Genomic DNA, 16,106 nt, shown 5'->3' with positions numbered 1-16,106 from the left:
GTTCAGAGCCCGATGAGGGGCTGGATCTCAGGACCTTGAGGTCACCTACCTGAGGTGAAACCAAGAGTCTGGGCACTTAACCAACTAGGCACCCCCTGAAACTAAGTTCTTTAGCATACATTTGTTTTAGGAATGAATCCATTTCTTAGTTTTGTTCACTGAGAAGGCATGGAAACAATGACAATCTCAGTAACAATGAGCCTCCCCTAAGGCATCTCTAAAAATACTTCCTCTTTAAAGGAACCAGAGCACCCTAAAGGAATGTCTGATTCCAAAGCAGGGGCAGGAAGCATTCAGAATGAATCTGGACCATCATGTCAGAAAGTAAGGAAGCTGCCAGTGATCACTGAGCACATGCTGAAAGTACTCAGGAGCCAACATAAAAAGGTCCCTAGTGACTAAAAATGGGAGTATCTGAGCATTAAAAAAAAGTGACTGAAATGGGCTGGAGTACATGTGTTAAATAAATTGCAAGAGTCCCTTATGTCATTTTTAATTATTTTTTAAAAAGAGTTCTCCGCTTATCCTAGAGACAGAGTACGCGAGCACACGCACACAAGTGGGGGTAGGGGCAGAAGGAGAGACCCTTCAAGCAGACACTCTGTTGAGCGTAGAACCGGACATAGGGCTCAGTCCCACAACCCATGAGATCATGGCCTGGACCAAAACCAAGAGTCAACCCTCAACCAACTGAGCCATGCAGGAACCCCCCTTATGTTATTTTTTTTTATGTTATTTTTAAACAAAATATCACTTGTGGAGGCTGCAAGGAAAAAAATTCATGAATTTGAAAACTGGTGAATGGAAAGAATCAAGTATTTATTCCACATTTCTTGTGGATTTTACCTTAGGATAATCAAATAGTTACTGTAGATTACTTCGATTTTACAATTCATATTGAAACGGCAGATCTAGGTAACAACAATGCTTAAAACATCAAAGGAAAGGTTGGTGGACAATTTTATAAGGGTTGAGTCAAAATAATAGCATCTACTGATTAATCTTAATATCACAAAAAGATAAAATTGATGTATGCCTCTTGGTGTGATACAGTAGAGAATACACAGTATCACCTATGGCCTATTCTTGCTAAAAAATCTAAATCTGCTGAAGCCTCAATAATCTGTTTACAAGAAAAAGAATTTAGAAGAGTATGTTAACATGGGGATACAATCAGCAAAATCCTAAATGAGGGAAATTCTATAGAACTAATGACCTGTTTTTTTCAAAAAATGACAAGAAAGAAAGGAAGGGGAAACCTATACAGGATGCATCAACCATATTCAGTGTGCACCTATTTAGAATAAACCAACTATTTAAAAAAATTAGGAGCCCACTGGGGAAATACATTATTTGATCATCATATGCTATATCAAGGATATAATGTTTTTTAGTTAAGCTAATGGTATTCCAGATAGTGATTTTGAAAAGTTGCTGTTTTGAGATGCATACTGAAGTATTTATAGATGAACTAATTATAATTAATAGGATGTTTGGGATTTGCTTTAAAATAATTCAGTTGGGGGTCACCAGGGTGGTTCAGTCAGTTGAGTGTCCAGCTCTTGATTGTGGCTTAGGTCATGATCTTTAGGGTCATGAGATCAAGTCCTATGTTGGGCTGTGTGCCCAGTGCAGTCTGCTGCTGTGTGCCCAGTGCAGTCTGCTTAAGGATTCTCTCTCTTCCTCTCCCTCTAACCCCTCCCCCAACTTGCTCACTCTGTCTCTCTCGAAAATAAATTAAATCTTTAAAAATAAATAACATAATTCAGTAGGAAGTAGAGAGTGTGGGTGTTCAGATGAAACCGTATTTATTGGCCATGTGTTAATTGTTGACAGTGGGTGGTGAGTACATGGAGATTTATAATTCTGACGCCTTTGTGTGCTTAGAATTTAAATTTTTAAAATTATATATATAATACAGTTTTATATATTTTTAAAATATATAGTTTAAAAATTTCACAAAATTCATGACTATACCTAAAGTTGATTTCCAGTTGGAAAATTTTGCCTTGGGTGGAAAAAGGCTTTCTAGAGCCCCTTGCTGGCCACTGCACCCTACCCAAAGTTTACCAGAGTAGTATTGGCAATTTGACATCTTGGTTTATCACTTGTGGGAGATTCTAATCTTTACCTAAACTGCTGGGTGCTATAATATGTAATGGTTCCACCAGAACCATTGTAATGACAAGATACATGTAAGAAGTACTTTTATAAAACAGCTGAAATTAACAGCATCAAGTATATTTTAAATATGTGTATCCTACATAGAGAGTAGCATTTTCACTTTTAAAATGAGTTAATTTGGGATCCCTGGGTGGCGCAGCGGTTTGGCGCCTGCCTTTGGCCCAGGGCGCGATCCTGGAGACCCGGGATCGAATCCCACATCGGGCTCCCGGTGCATGGAGCCTGCTTCTCCCTCTGCCTATGTCTCTGCCTCTCTCTCTCTCTCTGTGACTATCATAAATAAATAAAGATTTAAAAAATAAATAAATAAATAAAATGAGTTAATTTTTATAGATGAAATAATACTCTGTAGGCATTTTTCATTTTGAGACATTAGATTTTCTTTCTCTGAAACATTTTTCTGTCTTTTATAGGAAGTTATTTTAGGTTATATGAAAGAGGTGCTTCTTCATCCCTAAGACTTACCAGAAACTCTGCTTTGAAGAGAATAAATGGATATTGTGCCAAACCACAAGAAAGTCCAAAAGCTCCATCCTGTAAGTTTTTCTTCATTTTTCTTGTTATAGACTAAGCAGCTCCAAAGAGTGAAACTACATGGAATCAAAAAAACCTAAAAGGTTGTCCCAGGGGCTCTGACATCCTATCCTATCTTGTAGTTCATCCCTCCTAAATTATACTTATATTGACTCACATAAAGCAATGCTTTCTTCATTTTCCTCATCTGTCACTTTTAACTCTTGCTTCCAGGATTATGTTGAGTTTTTTGTTGGAGAATAGGTGCACCAAAGTAATAGTGATCTAGAAATGGTCTTTTAAGGAACCCCAAAGAGGAACCAAATCAGGAAATGATATTTTGGGTACAGTATAAATAGTGCTAGCCTTGGCTTGGGCATTAATTTCAGCCATCATTATTAGTCTTTTTACTAACTTAAATCCTGCTCACTGTCCATGTGGAAACAAGGAGCATAATATATAAACTGTAGGTATATACAACTGTAGGGTCCCCTGAGCTATTTGCTTGTTAATTCTTAATAGGAATATACTAGGGTCAGGCAGGTCTTGGTAAATAGAAAAAAACTATTCTCAAAGAATATTTATCAAGAGCTTAAAAATGTTTGTACCCTTCAACCTGATATTGCATTTCTGGGGATTGATCCTTGGAAATAATCCCTATATGTGGAAAAAGCTTTGAGCGTAAAGATATTCTCATTTTTTATATATAATAGGAAAATGAGAACTAATCTAAATGTCAGATAATCTGGGAATGATTAAGTATATATGTTAGATCTCCTTGATGAGATTGTGCAGCTGTTTGAAATGGTGCTTGTAAATACCATGTACTGGCATGGGAAATGTTTGTCCTAATGTCAGTGAACAAAGCAGGATATAAAATTTTATATCCTTTATAAACACAGCATGATACACATATAGATATATACACATATAAATCCCCATACTTATAGGGATAAGACTTCAGAAACACTACTAAAATAAGAATACAGTGATTCTGCTATGACAAGAGAATTGGAGATATCTTTTTACCTTTTTTCCATCTATGCTTTCCAAATTGTCTTTAATGTACTTTTTTTTTTTTAAGATTTATTTTTATTTATTTATGATAGACAGAGAGAGAGGCAGAGACACAGGCAGAGAGAGAAGCAGGCTCCATGCAGGGAGCCCGATGTGGGACTCGATCCCGGGACTCCAGGATCGCACCCTGGGCCAAAGGCAGGCGCGAAACCGCTGAGCCACCTAGGGATCCCCAATGTACTTAAAAACCAAAAAAAAACAAAAAAACAAAAATAGAAAAACAACTATAGAGCTATGCTAGAAGGGTTAAAAGATAAAACTACAGCAATGTATTTCTATATTTCTGATCCTCTTCTTGCCTTCAGTTCTTCATGGATTTTTTTTTTTCCTGAGGGACTTTGTAGTTCCTTTTGATGCTGCCTTCTGATTAAGTGGAAAGAGCAGCACAAGCAAAGGTGTGAGGGTAGGAATGAGCGTGTCATGTAGGCAGAGCCAAGGAGGTGGTCCTTCTGCAAGAGATGTAGGCAGTACATAGAAGTTGGATGCGGTTATCTCCAGGGTCCCTTCCAACCCTGATAGTCTGTGATTCCCTAACTTTTTCTGCTCCTTCAGTGACTTTTTTGAAAGACACTCTCTCCCATTCTGTGATCGTGTACCTTTTTGTTCATCTGCCTCTCTGCCGTCCTTAATTACCCTCCAGATTCTTTCAGTCATCTTGAGATGGACTTTTTTTGTCTCCGTTCTTACCATTACAGCTCCAGTTCAGACCATGTCACCTCATTCTTAGATTACAACCTCCCATTTGGACTTGCTGCCCACTCTAGCCTATCTTTCCCTTCTCTCTCCCATCTATTATGCAGATTAATCTTCAAAAACATTACCTTCTTCCTTGCTTCAAAATATACAGTGGTTCCCAAATCAGGTTTCAAAAGCTTAACCTGGCATTCAGGATCTTTTGTAACCTTATTTTACCATATAACCTTTTTCTTCTAGTGAAGTCAAGTAAGCTTCTCTTTGTTCCCTTGTTAATTCATCTTTACCTCTATATTTTTGTTTAGGGAGTTCTTTGAACTTTCAATGCCTAGGAAATTAGGCTTTTATTTTACCTCAGTCCTCAAAGACTTTTGGAACCTCATTTGAGAAATGAGGCATCCTAAGAAATCATTCAAATAAAGCTCTAGTTAGCTTGAGGTTTCTCAATGTTTCTGTTTCGTGAATAGTTAAAAATAGTATTTTTAATTGCTAAATTTTAGTCATAACTTCAAATAAGATAACTTGTCTTGTTTTTCTCATAGACACTTACAGCCACAGAGTGCCATTACACAAACCTACACATTGGGAGAAGAAGATCCTCTTGTGGTCAGGTCGCTTCAAAAAGGAAGATGAAATCCCAGAGACTATCTCGTGAGTGCTGAATGTAGGGGTTACAAGCAGCTTTTCTTTCTCGCTGATATATTTCAAAAGCAAAGCAGTTCCTCTGAGTCTATTTAAAACCTTTCAACCAAATTTTAGAGTAGTTTTCACTTCACTAAATGTTTCCTCTTTGGTGGGTACTTGCAGTAAAAACAGTTGGACAATCTTGTGTCTTATCATAGATACCTTATGTTGTGCCTGTCAGGTACTCTGAAGTTAACTGATTGATTTCCTCTCCTAGCTACAGAAATGTGACTAAGCAGTGATGGTCACTGTTCTTAGCTTATTTCTAATCTGGGTCTATCACATACCATTGACAGTTAATAGTTATATTCTATAAAATCCACTTAAGTATTTAACAATAGGCATAAAAGTATTTATGAGCAACATATCCTCTTTTCGGGATTCCAGAAAGCATGCTTCCTATGCCTATCACCAGCTTCCTTAAATCCAGCCCTGGTTGGGATCTTGGGACTTTATTTTAGAGTCTATGGATGAGTATAGATTTCCCAACCCCAGGCTATCAACATTTTGGGCCAGATAATTCTTTGTTGTTGGGAGCCATTGTGTACATGATAGGATGTTGAGCAGCACCCTTGCTTGGCCTTTTCATCCACCAGATGCCAGTAACATTGAGTTTTAACAGTGAAAAAGATCTCCAGACATTGCCAAATGTCCCCTAGGATGACAAAAAATTAAAAATAAAACACCCCTGATTGAGAACCACTGCTCTAGCCCAATGTTAAAGACCCCGATTGCTTTGCATCTTGGCCAAGAGAGATTTGAGAAGTAGGTGCCATCTCTCCTGTGGGGCATCATCCTCTTCAGAGACAAGGACTTGGGACGAAGCTTCTAGACATTCCTTTCTGGTAAGAAACTATTCTTGGACCTTCTGGCTTCTGGTTTTGAGGCATGATTTAAAAGTTCATTCAGGGTATCTTTTCCCAGAAAGAAGTGTTATCTGCTTTTTGTTTACAACGGCTTTAACAGGGCCATTCTACTTCTGCCTGTCAAATAGCATATTATTTTCACTAAAATTATTTGAGCAGGAAAGCCCTGGTCCTTCTTAACTAAAGTGACAGTGTACTTTCCTGGGAAATAAGAGCAAGGTGGAAATATCAATGATATTAATTTCTTGGCTGTGTCTTAATTTCTTCCTGAATATTCTAGCAGAAAACAAGCTGCTGTATGCTCATGGCCTTATAGATGCTATATAGTCTTTGCCATGAAACACCTTCCTCAGTCTGCCTTGCAGGTCATTCCAAGATCCCCCTCAAGCCCAAAGTAGCACTTACTGAGTCACCCTAGAATGTTCTGCTCTGGGCCTAGGCAAGTGTTCATCCTTATGCTGGTAGTTCTTAACAGGTACTGCTGAACTTGCCCATTCTGATTGCTTTCTGTAGAATGGAGGGCAGCCTCATGATCTTATTTAAATGCATTTTACTTTTTTAATGTAAAATACTCAATGTATACTACTTCTTTTTAAAAAGTTTTAAATTTTTTAGGGAGCACACTGGCACAAGAGCGAGGGTGGGAAGCTGCAGAAGGAGAGAGAATCCTAAGCAGGCTCCATGTTCAGCATGGAGCTCGATGTGAAGATGGATCTCATGACCCTGAGATCATGACCCGAGCCAAAATCAAGAGTTGGACGCTTAACTGAATGAGCCACCCAGGCATCCCAAAATGTAAAATACTTCTAATGAAAAGTAAAATATATTATTTTCATGAGTATCACAGAACTTAAGTTGAACATGCCTATTCATATAACATGTTGTCAGCATGGGTAGTTTGTGGTTGGTGGCCTCTCAGATGCTCTCAGTAGAGCAATTCATGGTCCTTAGCAGTTGTCCCTGGGTCTTCCCACCCCCCTGCAGGGCCAGCTTCAGTGCCTGGAGAACTCTGTTCACATTACTGCCTCACTGGGTTCCAGCTCTCCCATCACAATGTATATGCTTTCAGGGTTCTCCTACGACCTGCAAAGCCTGGACCCTGTGCCTCCTAGATGGCAAAAAATGTACTTTTTCCCTTATTTCAAAAGTAATGTGTTAAAAATTTGGGGAAAAAAAGAAAGGAAAGAAGTTAGCACTTTCATCCCATCACCTAGAGATAATCACTTCCTATTTACACCCCTACTGAGTAGGCCAGTGCTCTTTCCAGGGTCCATTTGGACTCTTTGTGCTCTGTCCTGAGGATCTACTAAACTCAGAACCACACCTCACTGCCTATGTAACAGAATCAAGGAGGAGTGGCCTTCTCTTTAGACTCTTCCTTGGTAGGCCTCTTAGCTTTCACACAATGTTTGGATTCAACCCTCAATTTTCTGTTAAGGTACATGGATCTGTATTCAGTGGACAGGTTCAGAGAGGTACATGCCAAAGAGCACAGTGTCAGGTTCACTGTCACACAATTTTAGCAAAACACTAGTTAAAAGGTAAACATTAGGGGAGCATTGCTTAAAAGATTTTTGTGCTGTTCCAGATATTCTCTGGAATCTAAGCCTTAGATTTAGATTATTAAGTCTATTCCTGGTTCAAGGCAGAGAGGAAAAACTTGGGTGTAAATAGCATATTGTTTAACTTTCTCTTACATTTTCTGAATTGTGATTTGTGTTGAAATGTATAAAACTCACCGAAGCTCATTGTAGCACCTGTTGCCAGGATATTGTTAGACAATCACTGTATTGTATAAGATCTTCTTAAGAACCCCAGGGAGAAACAGCTCTTGGTTTTACTTTTAGCATTGGCCGCTAATGTGAAACTTGAAAGCCAAAATTGGGGGCCACCATCACAAGCATAGATTAATATACCATGCCTTTCCCCCCACTTTTTTTCTTGGATTAACTTTCTTATTTTTATTTTTTAAGATTCTACTTATTTTTTCATGAGAGAGAGGCAGAGACAGGCAGAGGGAGAAGCACACTCCATGCAGGGAGTCCGATGTGGGACTCAATCCCAGGACCTGAAGGCAGATGCTCAACTGCTAAGCCACCTAGGCATCCCTTGGATTCACTTTCTGTCTTCATGCTTTCTTCTCTTTTTTCTTATTTTTAAGTTTGTGTTATCTTATTGGATTTTATGTAAAAGTTTATAGTGAATTGTGAAAATGTTTCATCTTCTCCAAAATCCTCCAAGATCTCCAGGCCCTGCATCCTTTTTTCTATTTATAGGTACCATTTCACTTCTGATTTGTGGGACACAGTTTTATTTCCTACTGGCAACTTCATAAAGGAGTTAACTTTCTCTCATGCTTTCCTTGTGCTATTAGGTTTGAGATGCTTGATGCTGCAAAGAACAAGATCCGGGTGAAGGTTAGCTATGCAATGATTGTCCTGACAGTGGCAGGATGCATCTGGATGGTTATTGAGGGCAAGAAGGTAAGTGGACTTCCTCTGTCTCTGTTTTCTACAAAGGATATAAAAGAAATCAGGGGTTGACCCTTGAATTTATTCTTTAGGAGGCTACTTTCTACATGAGAAATGGTAAGAAACAAAATGAGAAACAGTAGAGACAAACCTGGGATATTATGCCTGGGGATAAATTGCAAGTTCTTAATTTTGGCAAGGTAAAGGACTAAATTAGTTTTGTATAAAGTTAAAAAAAAGGGGGGGTTTAGTTATCACAGATGTCATAATATGAAACCAGAAAAATATCACTGTATTTAATGATGACACTTGTATGTCTGTATAGCACTTCTAGGACATGGGCATATTTATCCACACTAACCCTAGTGAGCATTCTAGTCACTGTTCTTTCCTTGAAGGTCGGCCACACTGGGCCATGTGTTTAAGGACAATAGACCCTAAATAAGTACATAGGCATTTAACTCCAAAATCTGTTTTAACCCAGATCATTATTAATAGCTATCATTCATTGAATACTGTCTTCTAAGCACTTGGCTCTTCTTTCATTTGAACCTCACAACAGTATGGCAAAATAGGTACGATTATTAGAACCTCACTGATAGATGAGGAAACATAACTTCGAAAGCTCTGCTCACTTGCCCAAGATGACACAGTTCCTAAATGGCAGAGCCACAGTTTGAACCTAGACCTAATTGAGGTGATAGTAAAATTGCTCCCACTTATCAAGTGCTCATTATATAGCAGGCATTTATTAAACTCATTCAATCACCACAATATCCTAGAACCTAAGCAGTAGGTTCTCTTATTATCTATACTTTATAAGAGGAACCTGCAGCTTAGGGATACTGAATCATTTTCCCAAAGGCACATAAGTGGCAGGATAAAAATTTAGAGCCAAGTTTGCAAGTTCTCAGACTCCTATAATACTATCTTGTGATTAAAATATAGGGTTTTTTAAAAAAATATGCAGCAGCACTGATCAAACCCTTATTTTAATACCATGTCTAATTCTATATATCACAGCTTCCACATGCAAAGAGATGTCTTATATCTATTATAAGATATTAAAAGGGTTTTTCTATCAACCCAGCAGTAACTGACTTCCCTTATTCCCAGTGAGTACAGAATAAAAGGAAATGAATTTCTGGCTCTCTTTAGACTTTTGGAATGGAAAATACTGACCATTTAGACTAACCTTACAGGAGCATGAAGGACAAGTGTGCAGGACTGGGTGAAGTTCTTCTGACATTTCTGTCTACCCCACTTCAGATTTTCTTCTGGCTTCCTCTTTGACTTCTCATGCATAGTTCTCAGACTGAAACCTACAGAAGCATGTGGACAGGACATAGGGGTTTCTAGAATTCCAAGAAGTCTGCGTTACTTATGTATACTTGATTATACGGAGTCTAAGTACTCGAGAAGTAAGTCACCTCCTGGGATTTCTTCTAGCCTCATCTAAGGGTATACACCATATATTCTAAAAGTTTCTCTCCCTTATATGCCAGAAAACTATCTTATTTTTTTACATGGAACTGTCCATTTCTTACAAGTTGGTAAATGCTACTGGAATGCTTTTTAGAAGAGAAATTACCTTGTATGCTTTATCCTATCAACTTACCATTCCCATTCTCTCCCTTCCCATACTTAATTCCTTACACGTGAAATTACATAGGTATAAGAAAATCCCACCTTATATATAGGGTGCTAGTTTCATTTATCTGGCATAAAACTTTTGAAACTGGTCTGCTTATGTAAGCTTCATAGGCGTGTAACAGGTCACATGGAGGGAAACATGGGAGGAGGATGGTTGCCTCTCCCCCACTGCTACTTGCGGTCAAGGGATGGATAGCAGGATAGATACTGCTCAGTCATTAGTCACAGTATTTGGTGAAGTCTGGGATCGCCAAAGCTCAATATTTTTGGTAAAAGAGGAGTAAGGAGGGATCCCTGGGTGGCGCAGAGGTTTAGCGCCTGCCTTTGGCCCAGGGCGCGATCCTGGAGACCCGGGATCGAATCCCACGTCCGGGCTCCCGGTGCATGGAGCCTGCTTCTCCCTCTGCCTATGTCTCTGCCTCTCTCTCTCTCTCTCTGTGTGTGTGACGATCATAAATAAATAAAAATTAAAAAAAAAAAAAGAGGAGTAAGGAGTTAGAAGGGTATGAAAGTATAAAATAAGTTGGGGAAGGAGAAATGGTAGCAATAAAGAAAAGTGGAAGGAAAAAAAGGATAGAAATGGAAATAAAAGGGCATTCAATACTAAAGAGAGGAAAAAAGAGAAAAGATAAATGAATAAATAAGGGAAGAAAGCAGATTTAAAGAAACTGGCCAGAAAGAAAGAGAAGGCAGAGGGTGTGGCATTTCTCTCATGCTTGACTGGATGGGCTACAGGACTGTGAAGCATCAGAGGAAGCAGAAGGCACAGCAGGGGCTTCTGTGCTCAGGGTGTCCACGGTAGATCATTCTGGGCCTGCAGTGCCCTAGTTAATCTGTTGACATTGGTGCGGCATAATGACAGCCTCCCCAAACCTGCATAAATAATCACTTACTCAAATTTGTTTTACTTTAGGCTGCCAAAAGAAACGAGTCCTTAACAAGCCTGAACTTAGAAAAAAAAGCTCGCCTGAGAGAGGAAGCAGCTGTGAAGGCCAAGACAGAGTAGCAGTGATATCCATGCTGGCTGGATTTTGAAATTGCAGGAATAATGTTGCAGCATTAGCCTGTATTAAAAGAATATGGTATGCGGATTCATTTCATGAATCCAAAGTGTGGTTTGCACAGACATAATTTCCCTATTTCTGCTATAATGGTACAAATAAATTTCCTTTAAGAAATGTCAAAAAGAAAAAAAAAGAAATGACTTCTCTTATGTTTTTGTGGCTTTGATCCAGGTTAAATGCAGCCTTTCAGCTCTTGGAGAAAATGAATGAAGAATGGGGCAACTGATTTAAACTTTAGTATTAACTCTTCTTTAGAGAGTCAGATACCGTATCTTATTTTACTTCCCATTACCAAAGTGACTTCCTCTGCAGAAGCCAAAATGGCTTCTAGTTCTGTATTTCTCTCTCTTGTGTACTCATTTCTAGAGAGATAAGGAAGGCCAGCTGAGTATGCCGCCCAGGTACATCCTGGGGAGCTAACCACCCCAAATGCCGGAGCCGGGCAAAGCAGCTGGATCATACTCTGCCGTCTTGGGGCATGCTGGCAGACTGAGGCTTATCACACAACAGTCTTGGAAAAGGTCCCAGTAGGGTGATGAGAGTCTGGCCATGAATTTCTGAGAATTCTGAAATCCCAGCACTTGGGGCCAGCACACACCTTCTACTCTATGGCTTCGAACTCCCAATTAGTCCTTTTGCTTTTACCTTTACACTGAATTTCTCAATTACAAAAATCTATCAAATGCGTTTTCTTACAAATGTTGAGAAATAAGCATTGGCACATGGTATGTATTTCACTTACACTTTGGGATGCCAGCCTGTCTCATATTTAAGTATAGATGCTGGTTTCTATTTTAAGAATTTCTTATATTCTCACATGTCTCAGGGGTATTAATGGCTGAGAAGTCCTTATAACCATCCCAACCTGCAAATTGTCCTCAGAGGATTATTACAGATAGGAAGTAATATATGCAGCTGTATCGCACCACATGGAATTTCATAATCTGATGATGTTAATGATGTTTGTTGATATAGAGTAATCTGACCTTGGCTTTTTAGATACCAAGTTCTTTGATTTTAATCTACTTCTTTAAAAAATACATAGTTTTTCTTCATAGAATACTACCATTTTTAACTACTAAAGAAGTATTTTAAAGTGTTATCTTGGCCATTTATTGTAAAAAAGTTTCATTAAACCAAAATTCCCACATGTTAAAATGAACAGCAAGAATTTACATGATCATTTCTCATTTTGTGTCATTCTCCTATTCAGTAACTTAGAGTAACTACCTAAGTTTACCCATTATATGGTACTAAACTCAAAATCAATCATTTGCATATATACCTTTTGACTTCTGTTGTTTTGTCAGGTCATACACAGAATTCTAGCACCATGGAAGAGAAAAGAAGTTTGGGGTGAGAGGCTCTTATGTTCCCAAAATATGTAACCTAAAAGCAACTTCATACCTTATTTTAAGGATGCCGGTGAGAAAGAGCCAGAAAGACTGGTCCAGCTGTGGCTATTTAAGTCTGGTCTGGGAGTTCCTGACCCAGAACACGTCCACATGACTGCTTTCTTCCAGACAACCTGCAGGGCTCTTTCCCACCACCACTGGACATTCAGCGTCTAAGGGTTGTGACCTAGGGGCAAAGTAGATTCTCCTAAGTCTTGATCTGTCACCTACATCACAGTGACAGTTCCCTCGAAGAGCAAGTTAGAGGATTACAAGAGAAAAAATGGGAGCCCTTATTCTGGACGGGCACCTGGCACAAAACAGGCCCCAAGACCTAGTTGCCTTTGTGACCCATGGGAAAAGAGACTGGGGCTTTTTCTACCCTCAGCTAAAGGCAAAACTTCATCTATCCTTAATCTTTTTGCCCCAAACAAACAAAAAAATCCCAATTCTTCCCGTACCCTCACATAATACCTTCTTGGCAGTCATACCTTACTAATAACTCTAATACCTTATATTCCTCAGAACTTGTCAGGCAAAACAGATTTAATGAGCACTATTATACTAAAGAATACCAAAAAATTAAGTTTTGCCCTGTTACTTTCAGTTATTGTTGTGCTACTTTCTAGATTTTTTTCCGTTTATGTCGCTGTAGGTAAAGTGGGCAGAAACCGTTTTACACTTTATAGTATGGGGATATGATTCCAAACACTTATTGAAAAATAGGCAAGGAATGAAGTGGTGATAGTATAATTCATTGTCATTCAAACATTACCATAGTCCCTTATATATATAAATACTGAGAAAACAAAAATGAATAAAAACCTACTTCTTTCTAGAGCTTGTAATATGCTGGAAACATGGCCGGTGAAATCATTATAAAACAAATTGGTAAAAAATATATTCTGAACTTTATAACAGAAGCTATACAAAGAAAAAAACTTAACTTAGCTGTGTGGTGTGGTTGGAGTCAGGTAGGCAGCAATGGTCCACAAAGTGGTGATTTCTGAACCGAGTTTAAAGTAGGGGTAGGAGTTACTCGTCAGACACATAGTGAAAGAGAATAGCCTCACCATTTAGACATGTAGCTTGCCTGATAATCATGAGGGCACAATATGACAGGGTAGTGGAGAAGTCCCTCAGGAAAATGCCATTTATGATGTTCCAGTTTATTTTTAGTTTTTATCTTGATAAAAAACCTAAAATGTGGAGCACTCAGGTGGCTCATTTGGTTAATCGGCTGCCTTTGGCTCAGGTCATGATCCCACCTGGGATCAAGCCCCACGTTGGGCTCCCTGCTCAGTGGGAAACCTGCTTCTCTCTCCGCTCCTCCTCCTGCTTGTACTCTCTCACTGGAACTCTCTCTCAAAATCATTTTTTAAAAAACCATACAAACAGCTTAAAATGTTCAGACTCTCACAACAAACCTAACCATGACTTAGTTTCCCCAGTTTATATGGACTCGGTTCCATGGAACCATTTCATGTAAGTGGCAGCTGCCATACATCTCCAATCCACCACTATCCCAGGCTTATGCTCTTACTCATCTTCCAAACCAATAACTGGAGTGATTCCAAACTCTGGCTCCCCTCATTTAATCAGTCATCCTATTTTGTGAACCTTACTTCCAAATATTTTTCAAAAATATTGAGAGACACAGAATGGCCATCTGTTCAGGGACAGACATAAGTTATTACCAGACCTGAAGACTAAGGGTGAGAAGCCCTAAGTTTTAGACTTGCTTTTCCAATTGCCTTGCTTTGTAAATTTAGGTAATAGGTCTGAAGTCTTAAGACTGTTAAAAAGAAATGCAAAACCATGCCAAACTTAAGAGAAACCCATCTTCTTAAATACTTTTTTTCCAACTTGGCTCTACTACTTGATTTCTAAAGGGATTAGCAATTACTCGTCCACAGTTTAATTGTTTTGTCATTTCCTAATGCTGCTGTTGCAATGATGTTTTCTGTAGGATGGCAAGCTGCTGAGATTACGACGTCTGTATGACCTTGTAGTTTCTGTACGATCTCTTTAGTCTGAAGGTTCCAAATGTAAACCAGATTATCTTCTGAACCAGACACAATCCATTTTCCACCAGTTACTGAGAAATTTGCAAAAATGCAGTATTTCTCATTCTTATGACCAGTGTATGTTTTCAGGCATCTGCCTCTGCTATAATCCCACAGTTTAAGAGTATTGTCCAGGGTTGCAATTAGAAGATACTTTCCATTTGGGGAAAATGTTACAAAAGAGACGGGCGGGTTATCATCATCAACAAGTGTTTTTAAACACTGGCCTGATGCAGCATCCCAAATTCTACAGACACCATCATAGCTACCTGACACAATCAGGGACCCGCTACAATTAAAATGAACAGCAGACACCGGGTCAGAGTGAGCAGACAAAGTCTTGAGGCACTTTCCTGTTTTCACCTCCCATATTTTCACATTCTCGTCAAAAGATCCTGAAACGATGAGATTGGATGGTGGATTGAAATTACAGCAAAAAACATAATTGCTATGCCCCTTCAGGGTTTTCAAACATTTTCCAGATCTCACATCCCAAACCTTTAGCGTTTTATCATCTGAGGCAGAAACAAGACGGCTGGAATCTGACGACCAGGCAACATCTGAGATCTCCAGGCTGTGACCAGAGAGTGTCTTCTCATACTTCCCGTCATAGGCTCCCCAAATCCTAATTACTTTGTCAGCGGAAGAACTTGCTAGCCACTCTCCGTTAGGACTAAACTTAACTGACGACACAGCCTCCGTATGTCCCACCATGGTGAATTTAAGAGCATAGTCTGGTTTCTCAGGCATTTGCTTGCTCCGACTGGCTGAGGAGAGGAGGCCCGACTCCGCCTTGGTCTCTCCTGCCTCCGTCGCCATGGTTCTGAAGCTCCGGGTCAGTGGGTTGGGTCAGCGTCCAGCCCGGAACCGGGCAGCCCCATACTCGGACTCTCTACCCGGCAAAAATGAAGATTAAAAACATCAGACTCAAAAATAATCGGTCTTTTGAGGATTACAAAAAGGTCTGCCTTGAGCACGTACAACGACTCAGCGGCACGGCCCGGACCCGTTTCCTGCCTCCTCGCTTCCTACTGGAGAAACAGGATTAAACGGGTCCAACGCGCCGTCGGCAAGCGTGGCGCTGGGGGTGCCTTCCGGGCGTCCACAGCCGCGCGCGGTGCTGACGGGCGCGCAGGAGCCGCAGGAAGGGGGTTCGCCGCCCCGCCCCCACCTCGCCCCCGCACGTAGGCGGACGCTGAGCAAGCCCGCCAGTCAGACGAGCACGAATGAATCCCCGCCTTACACAAAAGATTTCAGAAAGTAAAAAACAAAAACAAAAACAGAACAAAACCAAACCTGCGTAAGCATCACGAATTGCGGCCCAGGCGCTTCCAAGCCGCGGATACACGGCGCTGCGCGGCGTCGCCGCCTCACGGCCAACCCGGCAGGCCCCACCGCAGAGCGCATGCGCACCGCAACTTCGCGCCGAGGGGCCCCACGG

At 40.1% G+C, this 16,106-nt stretch overlaps 2 protein-coding genes across 3 annotated transcripts in view; one reads left to right on the top strand and one right to left on the bottom strand.

Moving 5' to 3' along the window:
- FAM162A (family with sequence similarity 162 member A) overlaps positions 1 to 11,236 on the top strand; it is a 27,355-nt gene extending 16,119 nt beyond the window's left edge. Inside the window, exons 2-5 of the mRNA XM_041754965.1 lie at positions 2,598 to 2,720; positions 5,010 to 5,118; positions 8,392 to 8,500; positions 11,055 to 11,236. Coding sequence (XP_041610899.1) covers positions 2,598 to 2,720; positions 5,010 to 5,118; positions 8,392 to 8,500; positions 11,055 to 11,147 — 434 coding nt within the window. The 3' untranslated portion in view covers positions 11,148 to 11,236. The remainder of the gene's footprint in view (positions 1 to 2,597; positions 2,721 to 5,009; positions 5,119 to 8,391; positions 8,501 to 11,054) is intronic.
- The window catches only part of WDR5B (WD repeat domain 5B), a 22,066-nt gene extending 5,960 nt beyond the window's left edge, over positions 1 to 16,106 (bottom strand). Inside the window, exons 1-3 of one of the 2 annotated variants that reach the window (XR_005987781.1) lie at positions 15,962 to 16,106; positions 12,613 to 15,557; positions 9,684 to 9,810 (exon numbers count right to left, since the gene is read on the bottom strand). Coding sequence is in view for 1 of the 2 variants with exons in the window: in XM_041754914.1 (XP_041610848.1) it covers positions 14,495 to 15,484 (990 nt within the window). In the remaining variant the exon portion in view is untranslated. Of the gene's footprint in view, positions 1 to 9,683; positions 9,811 to 12,302; positions 15,558 to 15,961 lie in introns of those variants that run through there. The other variant, XM_041754914.1, reaches the window with a different exon arrangement.

The sequence above is a fragment of the Vulpes lagopus genome, chromosome 1 (assembly GCF_018345385.1).
Source record: "Vulpes lagopus strain Blue_001 chromosome 1, ASM1834538v1, whole genome shotgun sequence".
NCBI classification, from domain to species: domain Eukaryota; kingdom Metazoa; phylum Chordata; class Mammalia; order Carnivora; family Canidae; genus Vulpes; species Vulpes lagopus.
This window is presented reverse-complemented; position numbering and strand designations above follow the sequence as displayed.